We start from the raw sequence: 16,390 nt of genomic DNA, 5'->3' as shown, positions 1-16,390 counted from the left end.
CTGCTACTATTGGCTGTCTGGGATGTGACGGAAAAGACATTAACGGCCCCCATTGGCCGCAGCGCGCCGAACCGGCGGCGGAGGGCGGGACGGGTCAGCGGTGCGAGAAGGCGCGGCCAATCGCGGGGCGGGGCGCGCGCAGCTTTGTCAGGGCGGTGCTAGGCAAGTCTGCACTCCCCACCCCCAGGTGGGGCGGCTCCTGCGCTAAGCGTGGTGGCCGGGTCCCGCCCTGACACACCCCAACCTGCTGATCTTTCTATGGAGATCTTTGAGACTGAGCGTCCTCTGTGCACATCTCACCGTCAGCAGATCTCATATGACACCCAGACACCCGACACACATACCTGTAGCCCCAAGGCTCTCAGCCCAGATCTCTAGAAACTGCCCCTCTTTTCTGGGTTCTCATGTTCATCTCCAAAGACCCAGACACATTGCCCCAGGTGTGCCATTAACTTCCAAATCCTGCACTCACCCTATCCCTCTCAGCCAGAGCTCAAGTAGAAGGCGGATCCCAGGAAATGCGGAGGGATGTCTAATACAACCGGGGGTTTTCCTCCAAGTGTCCTTTTATCTTCAATAGCTTATGCATAGCTTCTGCTTGAACTCATTCATTCGTTCTTTCTTCCGTTCAACAAATGGTTGAGAGCCTGCTCTGTGCCCCATTCTTAGTTCAGACCTCGAGGAGCTCACAGTCCACTGAAAAAGAGAGGAGGGAGAACAGAGATAACAAATGTTTACAATACTTTGAGGAATGTCCACAATTAAACTAACTCCATGTTGGATCTCACAAAGGGAGGAAGTAAAGATGCTGAACATGAAAATGCATTTATTTAATCTGGAGGCCCGGCGACCTTTCCATAACCATTTTCATTGCTCAGGTTAGCTGATTTGACCAATATTGTCCTCTCTTCTGTGCCAGGCCTTGGGCCAACACTGACAGCTGAGATGTGAAAGACTTGATAATTTCTATGAACTTGTTTGCCATCTGGTGGGGATCACACACACACTAGCTAAGACACAAGAATCAAAGCCATAGGCCCAGTATAAACATCACTTCCTCCAGAGAGCCCTCCAGAACTCTCACTCCCTCCACTGCTGGATGTTGCCTGTTTTCCAGCATTGACCACACTCGGTTTCTCCATCTGCCTCCCCTACCAGACTGGGAGCTCCAGTAGGGCCTCTTCCCAACAATGGTGTGAGCATACCTCAGAGCAGGCGCTGAGAGGGGTTATGAAAGAAAACAGGGTGGTCCCAGAGGCTATACAACAGGAGGCCTTGCTTCTCGAAGGGTAGTCCTTAGGCCCTTGGTTTCAGAATCACCTAGGTACTTGTTGACTTTGGGCCTACCCCCTAACTCCTGCCAATTTAGACTCTAAATGCCCAGGAATCAACATGTTCACAAGCAATCCCCACTCCTCCTCCATGTGATTTTTATGCACGTTCACTCTTGAGAACAAACTGATATACCTGTATAACCAAAATGTGTGGTACAGCCTCAAATTATAGCAACTTGAGGATACTTCTCAGCTTCAGGTCCTCATATGCAAGATGGGGACATTGCCCTGGCCTCTTCCAGAGTTGCCATGAGGATGAAAAGCATACAGGATCTGCAAGTGTTTTATAAACTATAAGATGGTTTAGGAAAGCAGTAGAAGTTTGTGAAATTACTCATTGCAACTCCTGCACTGTGTCAGCACTAGAAAGGACCATAGAAAGTATATAGCCTCTTGCTGTATAGATGGGAAAATTGAGGCCCATAAGGAAGCTGTGAAGCCAGCCAGTGTCAGAATCTGGCCTACACTGGATTGTCAGCCCTGGGGTCAGCTTGTCCCCTTCTTCCCCAGATAGAGAAGCTACCATTAGAATGGTAGGTCTCATTCAAAAAACCAAGCCAGACCCTGACAGAGGGTGAGATAAGCCAGCAACACATCCATTCCAGATGGAGTTTCCTTTCTTTACGTCTCCCCAAAGGGTCTCCATAACAGTAATATTTGCTTGGTAAAGCCCTCCAATTCCCAATTGTCATTCAATGAACATTTATTAAGTACCTGGCATGTGCCAAGCATTGTATTGGTTGCTGGAAAAAGAAAACAGTTATTATTGACCTATTTTATGATGAGAAAACTGAGGCCCAAAGGGCATGAGCTTACCTACCAGGTGAAAAGGCTATTATTCAGACTTGATGAGGCCGAAGCCAAGGGTTTTCCAAAACTCTGCCCTCCCCAAAGTATTCAAGTATACAGCTTCACAGGTAGAAGCACGTGCTCTCAGTCCCACAATCCCACTTGACCTGCTCAGCAGAAAGGAGTGAAAACCAGAACTCCCAATGTGAAATCAAGGAAGAGATAAAGGCTTTCTGTATCTATTAATACCCACTTGAAAGCATCAAAGGCCTGTCCAATCCCAATAAGGCTGTTTTCAATGTCAACAGTTCTCATCAGTCTAGTAGGCTTCCAAAAAATCCACACTTACTGGACAGCCACTTCAACTGATGATCCCCTTTCAACCCAGTAATCCCATAAGTAAATCTTGTTTATGGACATGGTTAGAGGAAGGAAGCTCAGAGAGGGATACTCAAAGTTCAAGATCACACAGCAGAAATGAAATAGGAACTTAGCTTGCCCCATTGCAAAACCCACATGGCCTTCTCTTCACATCCTCTGGAAAGATCCCAAGAGCTAGGCTCAGAGCTGTCAAAAGTATAATGTATAGTTCCCAAAAGGTATTATGGTAGATAGTGCTTAATTAATAGGTGCTTACCCCCAGCACCACCTCCACTAACTTCTTATTCGAGTCCAAAGCAGTGGAAGCTCCTGAGCCCATGATCCTTGGGCTGGAGATATCTTTCCCTTGATTTTCCAAGAGGCAGGATGGTGTTAAAGTGATAGCATGTGCTACTAAATCAGGTGGATGTAAACAGGAACCTTCATCTGTGTAACCTGGGCAAGTCAATTCACTTCCTCTGAACCTCCTTATTCCAGATATTTGTTGAACACCTACTATTATGTGTGAGATATTGTGCTAGGTGCCCGGGAAACAGCTGGAAGCAAAACAGACCTATCTGCAATATCTGGAGCTCATAGTCCAGTGGGAGAGTAAGAATTATTTCTACAGACTTGCACAATATGTTCATTAAGAAGTACGACAACGCAGATAATTCAAAGTTATTTATTCCACATACACCACTTCCCCAAAACATACATTCTTAGCTTTAAAAAACAAAAAAAAATTCTGAATACGAACACCCCGTCGTTATAACTGCATAACTGACAGAAATTCTGCAGTGACTTAATTTTATTAAGGGGCACAGAGACATCCATTGTTGAGTTCTGGCAGAGGGAGGTGGGGAGTTTTATGTCTGCAACATCACATTTGTCTCAAATGATCCCTCCTTGCTACACTGAATTGTTTGACTGATGGTTTACAGTCCTTGGAGATGTTCTGTCACTGTGCCAGTTCTGGCTGTGTATGAACAGACTTCTTACCCATCCAAGAGGCCACCTATCATAGGAGCAAGGCTTAGCAGTCAGGCAGACCCCAACTGTGTGGCTTGGCTAGATGACCTTGAGTAAGTGACTGACTCCCTTGAAGAGCTTTGCTTGCCCCACCCATTGAACAAGGGAGCAAAGGCTACTTTATAGGATGGGTGTCAGGGTTAAAAGAGAAAACAAGAGAAGCAGAGTTTGCAAACTGGCCAACAGGTGTGATTTAATTTACCCACAGTATTTTTTTTTCTGAATTATGAATTAAAATTTTTAAAATTTGGAAATCTTATATAAAAATTCAAGTATCTGTCTTTTAAAATGGTAATATCCAGGAATACTAGCCAGGCCACCAACGTGCTAAGCAGTTGCTGTCTCCCATTTTGCAAGAGCCTTGACCCTCTAGGCCACTACAGTTCCTCCTGGCTTGCCTCATCCAGTGACCTAACTTGCCTTGCCATTCCAGGTATGAGTTTACAATCCCTGATGACTGTGCCCGGCACACAGTAAGCACTCAATAAATGTTAACGACTATTAGTGATATTATTGCTGCCAAGGAACCAACCAGCACTAGCACAGCTCCTCTGCTTTGCAAGTAACTGAAAATGTGGATATGGAAGACGTGGGGCTGAGTGCCAGCCAATAAGCTGCCTAGCTGTGTGGCATTGGCCAAGTCGATGAATATGTTCAGTGAGGTGTGGGCTAGAGGGTCCAAGGTCCAATGCAAACAGATAGGTTAGGTTGATAAGTGAGCCTCTCTTTCCCCAACCCGTTACACCTTGAGTTCATGCTCTGGGGACCTCCTCTCCTTATTATCACCCCAACCTCTGAAGAGGGAGTCTACTTTTCCAAGAACAGGAGGTACACCAGACATTGTAGATACACCTGCCCTGACCAGGGCCACAGAGTTGGTAGGTGACCCTTAGAGCAGACGGGCTCCGCTTTTTCATATATAAAATGGGGATGATAATAATGACAATAAAGGTTTTCTTGAGAGTACTGTTGAGACATTAAATGAGATATTAAAGTGCTTAGGACAGTACCTAGCACATAGAGAGTGATCAATAAATGTCAGCTGTTATCAAGAATGAAAGACAGATCCCCGAAGTAGTTTGTCTAGATCTCTCCATTTTTTCCAAAGAAGACAAGAAAACTGTTCTTGTTAGGCTGAATAGGAGAGTTTTCCTGAAGCAGTCCCTGCTCTGCCTCCCAAACTCTATTAGGCACAAGGTTAAAAATACATGTGTAGGGCAATCAATGTATAGATGAGACAATCTCAAATTCCACTAATTCTAAGGCTTTTTTTTTCATATTTTAACATCTCTGAAATTGAGATGCATCATTCAATCAATCACATGTCCATTTTATTTATTATTATTATTATTATTATTATTATTATTATTATTATTATTATTTTGTCAATAGCTCTTTTCTTTCTTAGGGGCTCAAAATAATATAAAATAAATAATCTGTGATGGCATCATACAAGTAATGAGATAGTGTCCAGAAAGCGCCAGGTATGGTGCCTGCTATGTCATAAGCTTTCAGATTATTCTCAGGATCTTTAGCATCACCAGTACATTTGAGGTTGGCCTTGGAACGAGCAGCTTTTCTTTTTCTCATTTTCTTCCTGACACCTGCTGACCTGCATTTTGGTCCCTGGGTTGACAGGCACATAGCTAATGCAGTCAGGGAGGGGAGAAGGGAGGGCTCAGGATGGGAAGAGAAAGGTTTTTTTATACTATATTAAGATATTCAGAGAGGAGGAGGCAGAGATCTTTTTTTTCAAACAACAAAAAAAATCCCTGCTGGAGCCAGAGTCATATATATGCCAAACAGGCCAGGAAACCCAGCAGGCCTCCTGGAGCTGGCAATGAACCAAAACAGGGGCATTGTGTCCAGGCCACTGGCTGGCTGAGGGGGCATTGTTAGGGCCTGGCCCTGTCTGGGAAGAGGAGGGTGGAGGGGCCAGGGGGAGTGTGTTCCCATGACTCCCTGGGGAGTGACAACAATTGGGGGCCAGCTGGGAAGCCCACATGCCAGGGGCCTGGTAGGCGGGTGGCAGGCCCTGGAGGGGCTATGGAGGGCCTAGGGGGCTGAGGAAGGGGTTGCGGGGTAAGGTCAGGGCTTGTTTCTCGGGTAAGGCCTAAAGAGGGGGAACATTGGGGTCATTTGCTATGCTACACCCCTCTCACTCATGCCCACAGCCCTGGGCTGCTGAGTCTCTCCAAATTACACCCTAGCTCTACCCACTTCTCTCGACCTCATGACCCCACCCTGGTCCAGACTTCCATGGTCCCTAACCTGGACCACCAAGCGCCTGTCATTGGATCCTTGCTGCCAGCCTGGCCCCCGACACTCTTCTCCATACATATCTGGGAGGATCTTTCCTAACCGTAGATCACATCACATAACTCCCCTGCTTATGCCTGCCACGAGCTGCCCAGCAGACTCAGAAGAAAACCCAAATCCCTTACTCTAGCTCACAAAGCCTGACTGATGGGCCTAGCAGGACTCTCAGACTCCAACACTCCAAAGAGCTCCAACCTGCATTCTATTGCAATCACTCAGACCTCCTGCCAGGCCCTGGAGTGATTTCAGCTCCTTCCCTCCTGTGAGCCTATGCACTTTGCAGATCTTACACTGTGAACAGTTCTAGGTACTTTCGCTATAGCATCTTTGCTGTGGATATCTTTGCTATAAACATTGCTGCTGCAAACATTTTCACTGCATAATTAATTGGCCATAGGCAATTTTGCCATAAAAAAAGATAAAATCGTGACAAATAAGAGGAACATTTAAAAAGACAATGAAACATGAAAAAAACATTAAAAAGACTATTTAAAATATGTGTAGATTCATGGCAAGTTACCAGACTCAAGGGGTTCACCGCTTGGGGTATTCCATTCAAGAACTAGACGTGGCTATCGTTAGGCAGTTTCATTTACTTGCAGCAAGTAAAGGAAACGGGATTCATATCCAAAGCTCTATCTCCCATAGTCACTGCTTATAAACACTGTTTGGTTAAGTTGATTCCTTCTTTGCAGTTGAGTTCCTGGCAAGTTCATCCTGTTTACAGCTGCATCTACAAAATACTGTGTTACATCTTAACTTTATCCAAAACAGCATTTAGTAAGAACTGCCGGAACCTTGAGACCCTTGCCCTATCTAACAATTCCCCTGAGATTGTTCACTCCTCATTCTTGAGAAAATGGGGACGAGGGTCATACTTCTGTTAACTGCTCCCTGATGAGCATAGATAGAATACATCTTTTGAGGTGGAAGAATGAAATTCTCTGGCTGCCTGAGTAATGAGAGTCTTGGGGGTTCCATAAGTTCTGGAATTCCTGAGAACAGGGGTGCATCAAGACATCACTACTCTAACAGGAGACATGCGCCATAAGAGGTGAGGCAGAAGCAGGGGAAAAATAAAGGAGCCTCAGACCCCGCCACTCCTAAACTCATACTCTGGTGAGGATCAAATGAGCAAGATAGACTAGGGTGACAGCCTCCTTCAGGACAAAGAGTTCTAAGCCTCTTAGAATTAATTCCAGTAAGGGATAGAAGGGCAGAAGGTGCTGTCTTTTCTTCCTGTATGATCAAGAATAGCAAGCCATGATTTTTATTCAGGAATCGCTTATTGAACTGCTAGGTCTATCCAGGACTTTGAAGGACAGGTAAGATCTGGTCAGGAAGTGACTATGCAGAAAGGGCGAGCTTAGTGGATGAAGCACAGAAATCCCAGAGGGGAAAGGGATACTAGACATGACAGTTCTACACAATATTCAGTCAGCGTCCCATGGTTTCTCAAGCACAGTGATGCGTGCCAGGTGGCCAAGTGAAAAGCTGTACCTCAGCCTGGGGAGGGAGGACGGCTAGGGAGGAAGTCCTGGCACTGCCCTTTGCATCTACTTTCTTGGGACATTGCATCATAGAAAAGGTTTCCTATGATGGCAGATCAAATTTGATTTTTCCTATAACCAGCACATTTAAATATAAGACAAGTAATGACACACAAAGAACAAATCAAATTCCTGTAGGACAGAAACTAAAGGGTGGTGGATACTATGATCATGTAACTTTTAGCCCACTGAAAACACTACCAGTGACCCAGGATTCCCTGACAACCAGGCACCCGGACCGGATATTGTCATTTGAGGATGCCTTGGATTGCCCCCACAAGCGATCCTCAACCATCCAGAGTTAGACCTAACTCAGGCCCTAAATCTGGAGCCTCAGAGGCAGCTCCTGTCCAACCAACCTGAAACCAAGCACACACCAGAAATGAAACTATCCTTCCAACAACTCTATACCCTATACAAGAATGGAAACACTAATTAAAGTGACCACTGAGGCTACTCTACCCACCTCCCTTCTGAGGCACGGAACAAAACGGATTCAGGTGTCCACCCCACTCCACTGATGAGGCAGGCCAGGTAACCATTCTGGTGGTCAGTACCACGGAGAGTTTTCTATAGAACAGATCCTCTGTCCAGTGGAGATGCAGGTGAGTAAGCCCCAGGGGAGCTGCCTCTGCTGCCGGCTTCGCCAAGCATCTACACAAAGCTAAGAGGAAGTCCTTTTAGGAGAGTCCTATCTGAGTTGCTAAATTTGCTACTGAACTCAAGGGGTTCATTCCTTCAGAAATGGTTGGTTGTCATTAGGTAGTTTTATTTACTTGTAGCAAGGAGATACTTCACAAAGCTGTCTCCCTGAAGGAAGGCTTAGTCATTGCTTATATACCCTATTTGGCTAATTACATGTTGATTTCTTCTTTGCAGTTGGCAGGTTGGGTTCCTGTCAAGCTCATCCTGTTTACAGCCCGTCTGCAAAATACTGTGTCACATGTTAACATTCAGCAAGAATAGCATTTAGTAAGAACCACCCAGACCTGAATACCCTTGCCCTATCTAACAGCAATACTGCACAAATAACTGATTTTAGTTTATGGATTGTACCTAAGTACTTGTCTTTATTCTACAGTAAATGTGGGTTCAACTCTGTACCCTTAAAGAGGGCCCTTGGCCTGTCTTTCTTCCTCCAATATAGTATGTTTCAAAATAAGAAACCATCTCTCGGGGCAAATCATCATCATCTGGAAGAAACGCTCACTATATTAAGTCCACCACCACCACATCTACTTGTCACTGAATTATGAGATCTAGCCAGGATTTACATATACAGTATTCCCCTCCCATCTACAGTTTCACTCTCCGTGGTTTCAGGTACTCATGGTCGACTGTGCTCCAAAATCATTAAATGGAAAAGTTTAGAAATAAACAATTCATAAGTTTTAAATTTCATGCCATTTTGAGTAGAGGATGAAATCTCCTGTTGCCCTGCTCTGTCCTGAGATGTGAATCATCCCTTTGTCCAGCGTCTTCACGCCAGACATGCTCCTCGCCCGTTAGTCACTTAGTAGCTACCTCATTAATCAGATCCTCTGTCATGGTATCGCAGTGTTTGTGTTCAAGTAATCTTTATTTTACTTAATAATGGCCCCAAAGTACAAGAGTATTGTACTTTGGAAATGCCAAAGAGAAGCCATAAAGTGCTTCCTTTAGGTGAAAAGGTGAAAGGTCTAGACTTTTAATAAAGGAAGAAAAAATGTTGTATACTGAGGCTGCCAAGATCCACAGTAAGGACAAGTCTTCTATCTGTGAAATTGTGAGGAAGGAAAAATAAATTTGTGCTAGTTTAGCTGTTGCACCTCAAACTGCAAAAGTTATGGCCACAATGTGTGATAAGTGCTTGGTAAAGATGGAAAAGGCATTAAATTTGTGGGTGGAAGACATGAACAGAAGAAAACATGTTTTAACTGATGACAATATGTTGTGCCAGAAAGTACTGAGCCTATACAAGGAGTTCAGCAAGGGATCGCCTAAAACAAATGACACCAAGCCATTTACTGCAAGTAAGGGATGGTTACACAGATTCAGGAATAGACTCAGACTGAAAAATAGAAAAGTTGCCGGAGACAGAAAACCACATTCAGGTAACTTCTATTGCAGTGTATTGTTATAACTGTTCTATTTTATTATTAGTTATTATTAATTCGTATGTCTAATTTATAAATTAAACTTTATCATAGGTATGTATGTAAAGGAAAAAACAGTAAATTCAGGGTTCAGTACGACCCATGGCTTCAGGCAGGCACTGGGGGTCCTAGCACATATCTCCCACAACAAGACGGGACTACTGTCATATAAAACTGGGAATAACTGTGAGAAATTTGTCAATAGAGAAATAAAAACAAACTGACAACTGGCTTAAATATATTAAGTCTGAAAACAATGAAGAGATGAAGAAATGAAACCAACCAAACAAAAAACCAAATTGTCACCCAATTATTTTCTTTTACAAGGCAAAAATTCACCGTATGGCCAATTAGTCGTGCAGTAAAAATGTTTGCGGCACAGACGCTTACGGGGAAAATCCTCGACGCGCCAGGAACACACTTCACACGGCTCTCTCACCATTTGGTTCTCAGAGCAAACATCACCTCCTCAGAGAAGCCTCCCCTGGAAAACAGACCCTGTTGTTTTCCCTTCCAAGTCTATTACACTGCTCTGTACTGTTGCCTTCATAGCACCTACCACTCTATGAAACCATCCAATTTATGTATTCATTTGTCAGTCTTCCCTCTCTAGACTGTAAGCGCCAATTGGGCAGGTACTACTTCTTTCACTGCTGAATCCTAGCCTTGAATATCACCAGTTATTTAGTACTTAGTAAGGACTCTGCCAACATTAGCATTATTTTCATTATTCCTATGCTCAGGGCTTGGTAAACAATGACAGCTATCATGAAATCAGGCTGGGAAGGTCACTCTCAAGCAGGAGTTCTGAATCTGTGATCTATGAACCCAAGTGCCATGAACTTAGACAGAAATGAAAGTTAAATTTATATTTTCACTAGCTTCTGACTAAAATGTAACATTTCCCTCAATTCTAAATGTAGGCAACAAACCAGAAGCCTATTAGCTGTAGCTGAGACTTTATCACCAGTAGAAATCACAGCTTTTTTCATTTCCTGTCACAGTTGCTGCAGGTATTTTGAGATAGTATTTGAGCTTATTACTCCTGTGAAATCGTGGTAGTTCTGGGCCTGCCACTAGAGCTTATTAATGTGTTAAAAAAGAACAAATATTACTAAATCTAAATCGCAAATTTTAAAAATATTTTATTAATTATTTCGATGTTCAATATAATTATCTTTTTAAATACTATGTATTTTATTTATGGATTTTAAAAACAGCATTCTGAGAATGGTCGATAGCAAGTCATGAAGCCCTTGGCATCTTGGGGATGGCTATGGACCCTTCTCGGAATGCTGTTTTTAAAATCCATAAAATAAAATACATGCTAAAAAGGAATGTCTTAAAAGAGCTGATATGACCTGACCTTGACCATTTTCTCAGCTGATGTCTATCTAGCCCACGAAGAAGGCTGAATGGAGAAGCATGGAAGAGCAGTGAAAACAAGGTTTCTAACAGAGACGCCTCAACCTGCATATCCTGTCTTACATGAGAAATCATGACGTCTACAGGCATTTATGGATGTCTACTGCACGCCAAGATTTGAGCACAGAGGCCTGGTACAGAAAACGGGGAGCCCGCTGTTAGGAAGCTCTCTCTAAAAATAATACTCAGAAGAGTACCCAGCTTTCCCTCTGTCCTCTATCTACCTGGGCCCATGTGACCTCCGGCTCACAAGAGTGAGTCCTGCAGGAGACCCTCTAGTTAAAAAGACTTCTTACCCAAAATGCTCTTCAAGGCTGAAGTAAGACACATACATCCTCTCCCTATGTATCTGGTACTAGACAAGGGAAGGAAAAAAATGATGTTTCTTTTTATAAATACTCTCTAATTTGTCAAAGAAAATAACCTATCTGGAGTGACAGAATGTGGATACATGGGTTCACCCCAGGAGGTGGAGCATACATAGCACAGTGTTCTGGTTTAGGATGGCGTCAGGTTTAAAGCCTGATTCTCATAAACCCAAAATGCACTCATGAGAGTGGGAGAAGTGAACAATACAGAAAGAAAACACCACCTCCAACATCCTTTCTGGAGCCTTTGAAAGGTGGGAACAGTAAGCATCATAGGAGGCAGTTTCTTGGCATCCTCAGCCTGTGAAACATCACACTCACATGGTTCACTGAACAATCTCTAATTTGGGAGCAAAGCTGCAGAAGGGACCCAAATTAACTTTGGTTTTGTCCTTCCCCTTTCACTTGGGAGTTCCATGGGCCTGAATGTTGGGCGTCATATATGGTAAGGCTCAGGATATCTAGGTGGTTCATTTTCATGCTGATCACAGTAAGAATCTGCCAAAGATATCTGAGGGGGAACCAGCTCAAAGAAAGGACTCATTTGCATATCGGATTATGGATCAAAGAAAAATCAAACATGTAGAGGACAGGGAGGAAATGCCAAGGAGTTCTTGACAGGGCAATGTAAAAGTTCCTTCTAAAACAAAGATAGAATCTGTGCATAAAATCTCTCAGGAAGACTGTACTGGAAAATGCTAATAGTGAGTGTCCCTGGCAAGGGAGGAAGGTTAGGGGTAGAGCTTGGATGTAGGAGGAAACCTGACTTTTCCCAGTTACACACTTTTTATACTATTTAAGTTTTGTACTATGTATATGTATTATTGATTTTAAAAATATTGTTTACAGTCTTGCATGTCAGAAGACTTCATAAGAATGTAGCAGGTGCTTAATAAACAAACACATGTTAAACCACTGTGCTGTTTCAGGAACTAGCACTTATGGATGCCTACTGTGTGCCAAGCACCCTTTGGCAATGTCTATTTTACAGCTCTTAGAAAATGGAGGCTCAGCTAGGAGGGAGCCAAGTGGGCACTCCTCCCAGGTCTGCTGGAAGCCAGCACTCTGCTCCTCGACAAGGACCACTCTGCCTTCCTCCCTGGAGTGAGCAGTTGGAGGCACCAGATGCTCTGGCAGGATCCAGAAAGATGCCATCTGTGAGGGAAACCTATTATTAGAAAGCAGAGACAGTCAGTGGTGGAGCTGGCCAACCCCCAGAGGCTGTGGGGGGACATGGGGAGGGCAGGCAGCCAAGGGTGTAGGACAGGCTAAAAGCAGGGTGTATTCAGTTCTTAAGACCACATTTCCTTCTACACTTGGAAGCTATTAGAAATAACAGCAAACATTTATTGTTTGCTTTATGTGTATCATATCATTTAATCCTCCAGGCCACCCAAAGAGGTGTATGCTATTAGAATGCCTACTTTACAGATGATGAAACATAGGCACAGAATGGTTAAGTCACTTGCCCAAGGAAACAAAGGGGCCAAGGCTGAGCCCATGCACTTGCTCCAGAGCCTACATTCCCAACCACCATGTCACACTGTCTCTCCACTGGCTACACCAGAGGCCAATTTTAGTTTGGGTTCCCTCTGTAGCAAACCCCAAGACAAGAATTTGAGTGAACGTGGTTATTATAGGAAGTGGTTGCAAGAAGCACTGGTAAGGGCATGAAGGGAGACAGGAAAGGGGGCATCACCAAGCATGTGACCACTGTGGGCAACTGAAGCTCAGTCCTGCTGGAGCACCCTGGGAGCCAGAGTGGAGCACACGCTTAGAATTATTCCACCCAGTCATAATTGAGCAAGGGGTACAGGAGTGAGGCTATTCATCAGTCATTGGCTGAGAGCTGCTCCTGGGATATGTTAATCCTCCAGCACTGCAGGTATGCTGCAGGGTGGCAAAGCAGGTGCCAGTGGCAAGTGAGAGCCCTCAGGCAGAAAGACACACAGAGGTGGCTGTTAGAAAAGTGGGCTGGTGTATACTGAAATGGTAAGCTAGATGGGATATGGGAGGGGCACCCCCAACATCTGCTATAGAATAGATGTTGTATAGCATCTTGCTGATGGCCACCGTCTCCCCTCCCTGTAACCCCGGGGTCTCATACAGCTTCTAGAGAGTGAACCAAGGGACCTTCAAGATCACCTTCTCCAAGCTTGCAGTACAACAGTGTGGCTGAGAACACAGCTGTTAGAATCAGACTTAATGCCATCTCCATTACCTAACGGCTTTGTTTAACTCGTCTGTCACATAGTTAATGGGTGGCCCCATATCATCCCCTACAACCTCGTTACTCAAGGTATGGCTCAGACCAGCAGCAACATCACCTGGGAGCCTGTGAGAAATGCAGAATGTTAAGGCCACATCCCAAACCCACTGAATCAGAATCTGCATTTTAATAAGATCTCCAGTGATTCACGCACATTTCTACTAGTAACTTCTAAAATATAAAGAGAGACTAAAGCATTCTTATTAGGCCAAGAGTCACCAATTGGTGGGCCATGGACCAAATCTTCCTGGAGATGTTTGATTTGTCCAGCTTGGTGGTTTTAAAAAATCAGACCAGCACACAAGTCTCCAGTTCACCATGTACCCATCACTCCCTACTGCATAGAACCCAGAATGTTATGCCACTTGCCAGGCCCCTGTAGGCATTTGAGTTTGTACTCCTCTCTGGAACAGACCCTATAACTAGTTAACATTTGCATAGCTTAGCTTAGGTTTCTAAATTTAAAGTAAGGCACTGAAAAACAGATGTGGTTTCAAACCCTGATAGGGCTATCATACTAGCTGTATTACCTTGAGCAACTTACTTCTTGTCTCTGATTCTCAGTTTCCACATCTGTAAAATGAGGATCAAAATAAAGACCTGCAAGGTCACTGTATAAATTACGTGCAAAGTACCAAGGAAGAAGTATGACCTCACTAAATGGAAGTGATTAGTAGCAGCAGCAGTAGCTGTAGTTATATAAGTCCAACATGGACACCAGGTATTATTGCGATTATCCTATTTTACAAGAAACTGAGGCTCTGAGAAGTCAAGAATCTTCCTCAAAGTTCCACAGTGGAGGAATGGGTACTCAAATCCATGTCCTCTAGTTCTATATTTGCACTGTCCACTAGAATTTTCTGTGATGACAGAAGTGTTCTTTATCTGCATAGTCCAATACAGTTGCCACTAAGCATTACTTTAGCACCTGAAATGTGGCTGGTTCATATTGAGATGTGCTATAAGTGTAAAATGAACATCTGGTTTTGACAATTTAATACAAGAATAAAGAACATAAAATATCTAATTAATTTTTATATTAATTACATGTTGAAATGATAATATTTTAAAAATTTGGGCTAAAATAATTAAAGTTAATCTCATCTGGTTCTTTCCACTTTTTTTTTACAATGTGGCTACCAGAAAAAATTTCAATTACGTACATGACTCTCGTTGTGTTTCTACTGGACAGTGGAACTCTAGAGCCTTTCTAATAGAACACCTGAGACAAGGAACTTAATATTTTATAAAAACGTATTTTCAAACTCACTGCCCACCAGCTGGAAGCCCTGTTACATAAGAAAGGTTGAAGAACACACCCACCAGAAAGAGATTTCGGGGCCCTCCTCTGAGCTCAATGACCCTTGAGGCCCAAAGATGGGGCGACTTTCCCTCATTTCACAGAAGTTAGCGGCACAGCTGGAACCATGCCCAAGACTCCTTAGAAAATCCCCCATAAGCACCTCAGGGTCACGTTACTTCGAGGGGCGGCACTTGTTGTAGATGAGGAAATCCGAGATGTCATGCCACACGTTGCTGTCCTCGTACAGGTAGGTCATGGAGGACTGCAGCGAGGGCTGCAGTGTGGTCCGGTGGTACTCAAAGAGCCACAGCACCAGCCCCCACACTGTCGCAGAGAGCAATGGGTTCGGGTTCCACTTGGGTTCAGGAAGGTAGCCCTTCTTCACGCCCAGGCGGCACAAGCCAAACAGGACACGTGACAACAGGTACATGCAGATCTGCAGAGAGGAAGTGACAGGAGATTATGGGTGGGCACAGCCACTAGAACCTTCTTCCTGCCCCCATGCATGGAGGCACCTGCTTGCACGAAAAGGTGTTTTTCAAAGTTGGTGTGCAAGATGATTCCAAGTGATATATAGCAGGTATTTTAATATCACTATTTTACATCTTTAATTTATTGTTTTTCATTTAAAAATATTTTTAAATAAGGATATTTACATGGTTCAAAACTAAAATGTAACTTAACACCAAAAAATACATCCATAAAAGAAAAATATTGATAAATTGGGTCTCATCAAAATTAAAATTTTTTTCGGTTGTGAAAGTCCATGTGAAGAGGCTGGGAAAAAAAGCTATAGAATGGGAGAAAATACTTACAAATATACATCTGACAAAGACAAGTACCTGAAATATATTGTTAAAAATCTCAAAACTCAACAGTAAAAAAAAATCCAATTAGAAAATAGGTAAAAGACATGAACAGATATTTGACTGAAGAGGTTCTACAAATGAAAAGTAAGCACATGAAAAGATGTTCATTATTAGCCATCAAGGAAATGCAAATTAAAACCATAATGAGATGTTACTACATACCTATCAAAATGGCTAAAATTAAAAAAACTTAAAAATCAAATACTGGCTAGAATGTGGATAAACTGGATCATTCACATATTCCGGATAGGACTATATAACAATGTAGTATGTTCTCATTGGTGGGAAACTCCTAATATGTCTACTGATATAAACACAAATTTTGAAGGTCTACACAAAACACAGTTAAAGTGACTGACTGTCCCTAGATAGTGGCTTGACAACTGTCAGGGGACAGGAACTTTCTTTTCAATTTATTTTCTACTTTTATCATGATGTATCCCAAGCACCTGGAAGTGTGCCAGGCAAACAGAGGTACTTAGCCTGCATTTTTTTAAATGTGAAAATAAAACTATTTCTATAATTTAAAAATATTTAATAAATTTGAAGGAGGCAAACTGTGGGTCTAACTTTTCGTGTTGAATAAGGACTTTAAAACATCAACAACTAGCATTTAATTTTATGTAAAAAAAACCCA

At 43.3% G+C, this 16,390-nt stretch overlaps 1 protein-coding gene across 3 annotated transcripts in view; it reads right to left on the bottom strand.

Annotated features, from left to right (window-relative positions):
• Positions 1-16,390, bottom strand: part of PXMP4 (peroxisomal membrane protein 4) — a 29,484-nt gene that overhangs the window by 5,050 nt on the left and 8,044 nt on the right. Inside the window, exons 4-5 of one of the 3 annotated variants that reach the window (XR_004953626.1) lie at positions 15,045-15,320; positions 473-696 (exon numbers count right to left, since the gene is read on the bottom strand). Coding sequence is in view for 2 of the 3 variants with exons in the window: in XM_016162250.2 (XP_016017736.2) it covers positions 15,057-15,320 (264 nt within the window). In the remaining variant the exon portion in view is untranslated. Of the gene's footprint in view, positions 1-472; positions 697-9,740; positions 15,321-16,390 lie in introns of those variants that run through there. The other 2 variants (XM_016162250.2, XM_016162248.2) reach the window with 2 other exon arrangements.

The sequence above is a fragment of the Rousettus aegyptiacus genome, unplaced genomic scaffold, assembly GCF_014176215.1.
Source record: "Rousettus aegyptiacus isolate mRouAeg1 unplaced genomic scaffold, mRouAeg1.p scaffold_m13_p_12, whole genome shotgun sequence".
In the NCBI taxonomy this organism is placed as follows: Eukaryota; Metazoa; Chordata; class Mammalia; order Chiroptera; family Pteropodidae; genus Rousettus; species Rousettus aegyptiacus.
Note: the sequence above shows the minus strand (reverse complement) of the source record. Positions and strands in the feature narration are given on the sequence as shown.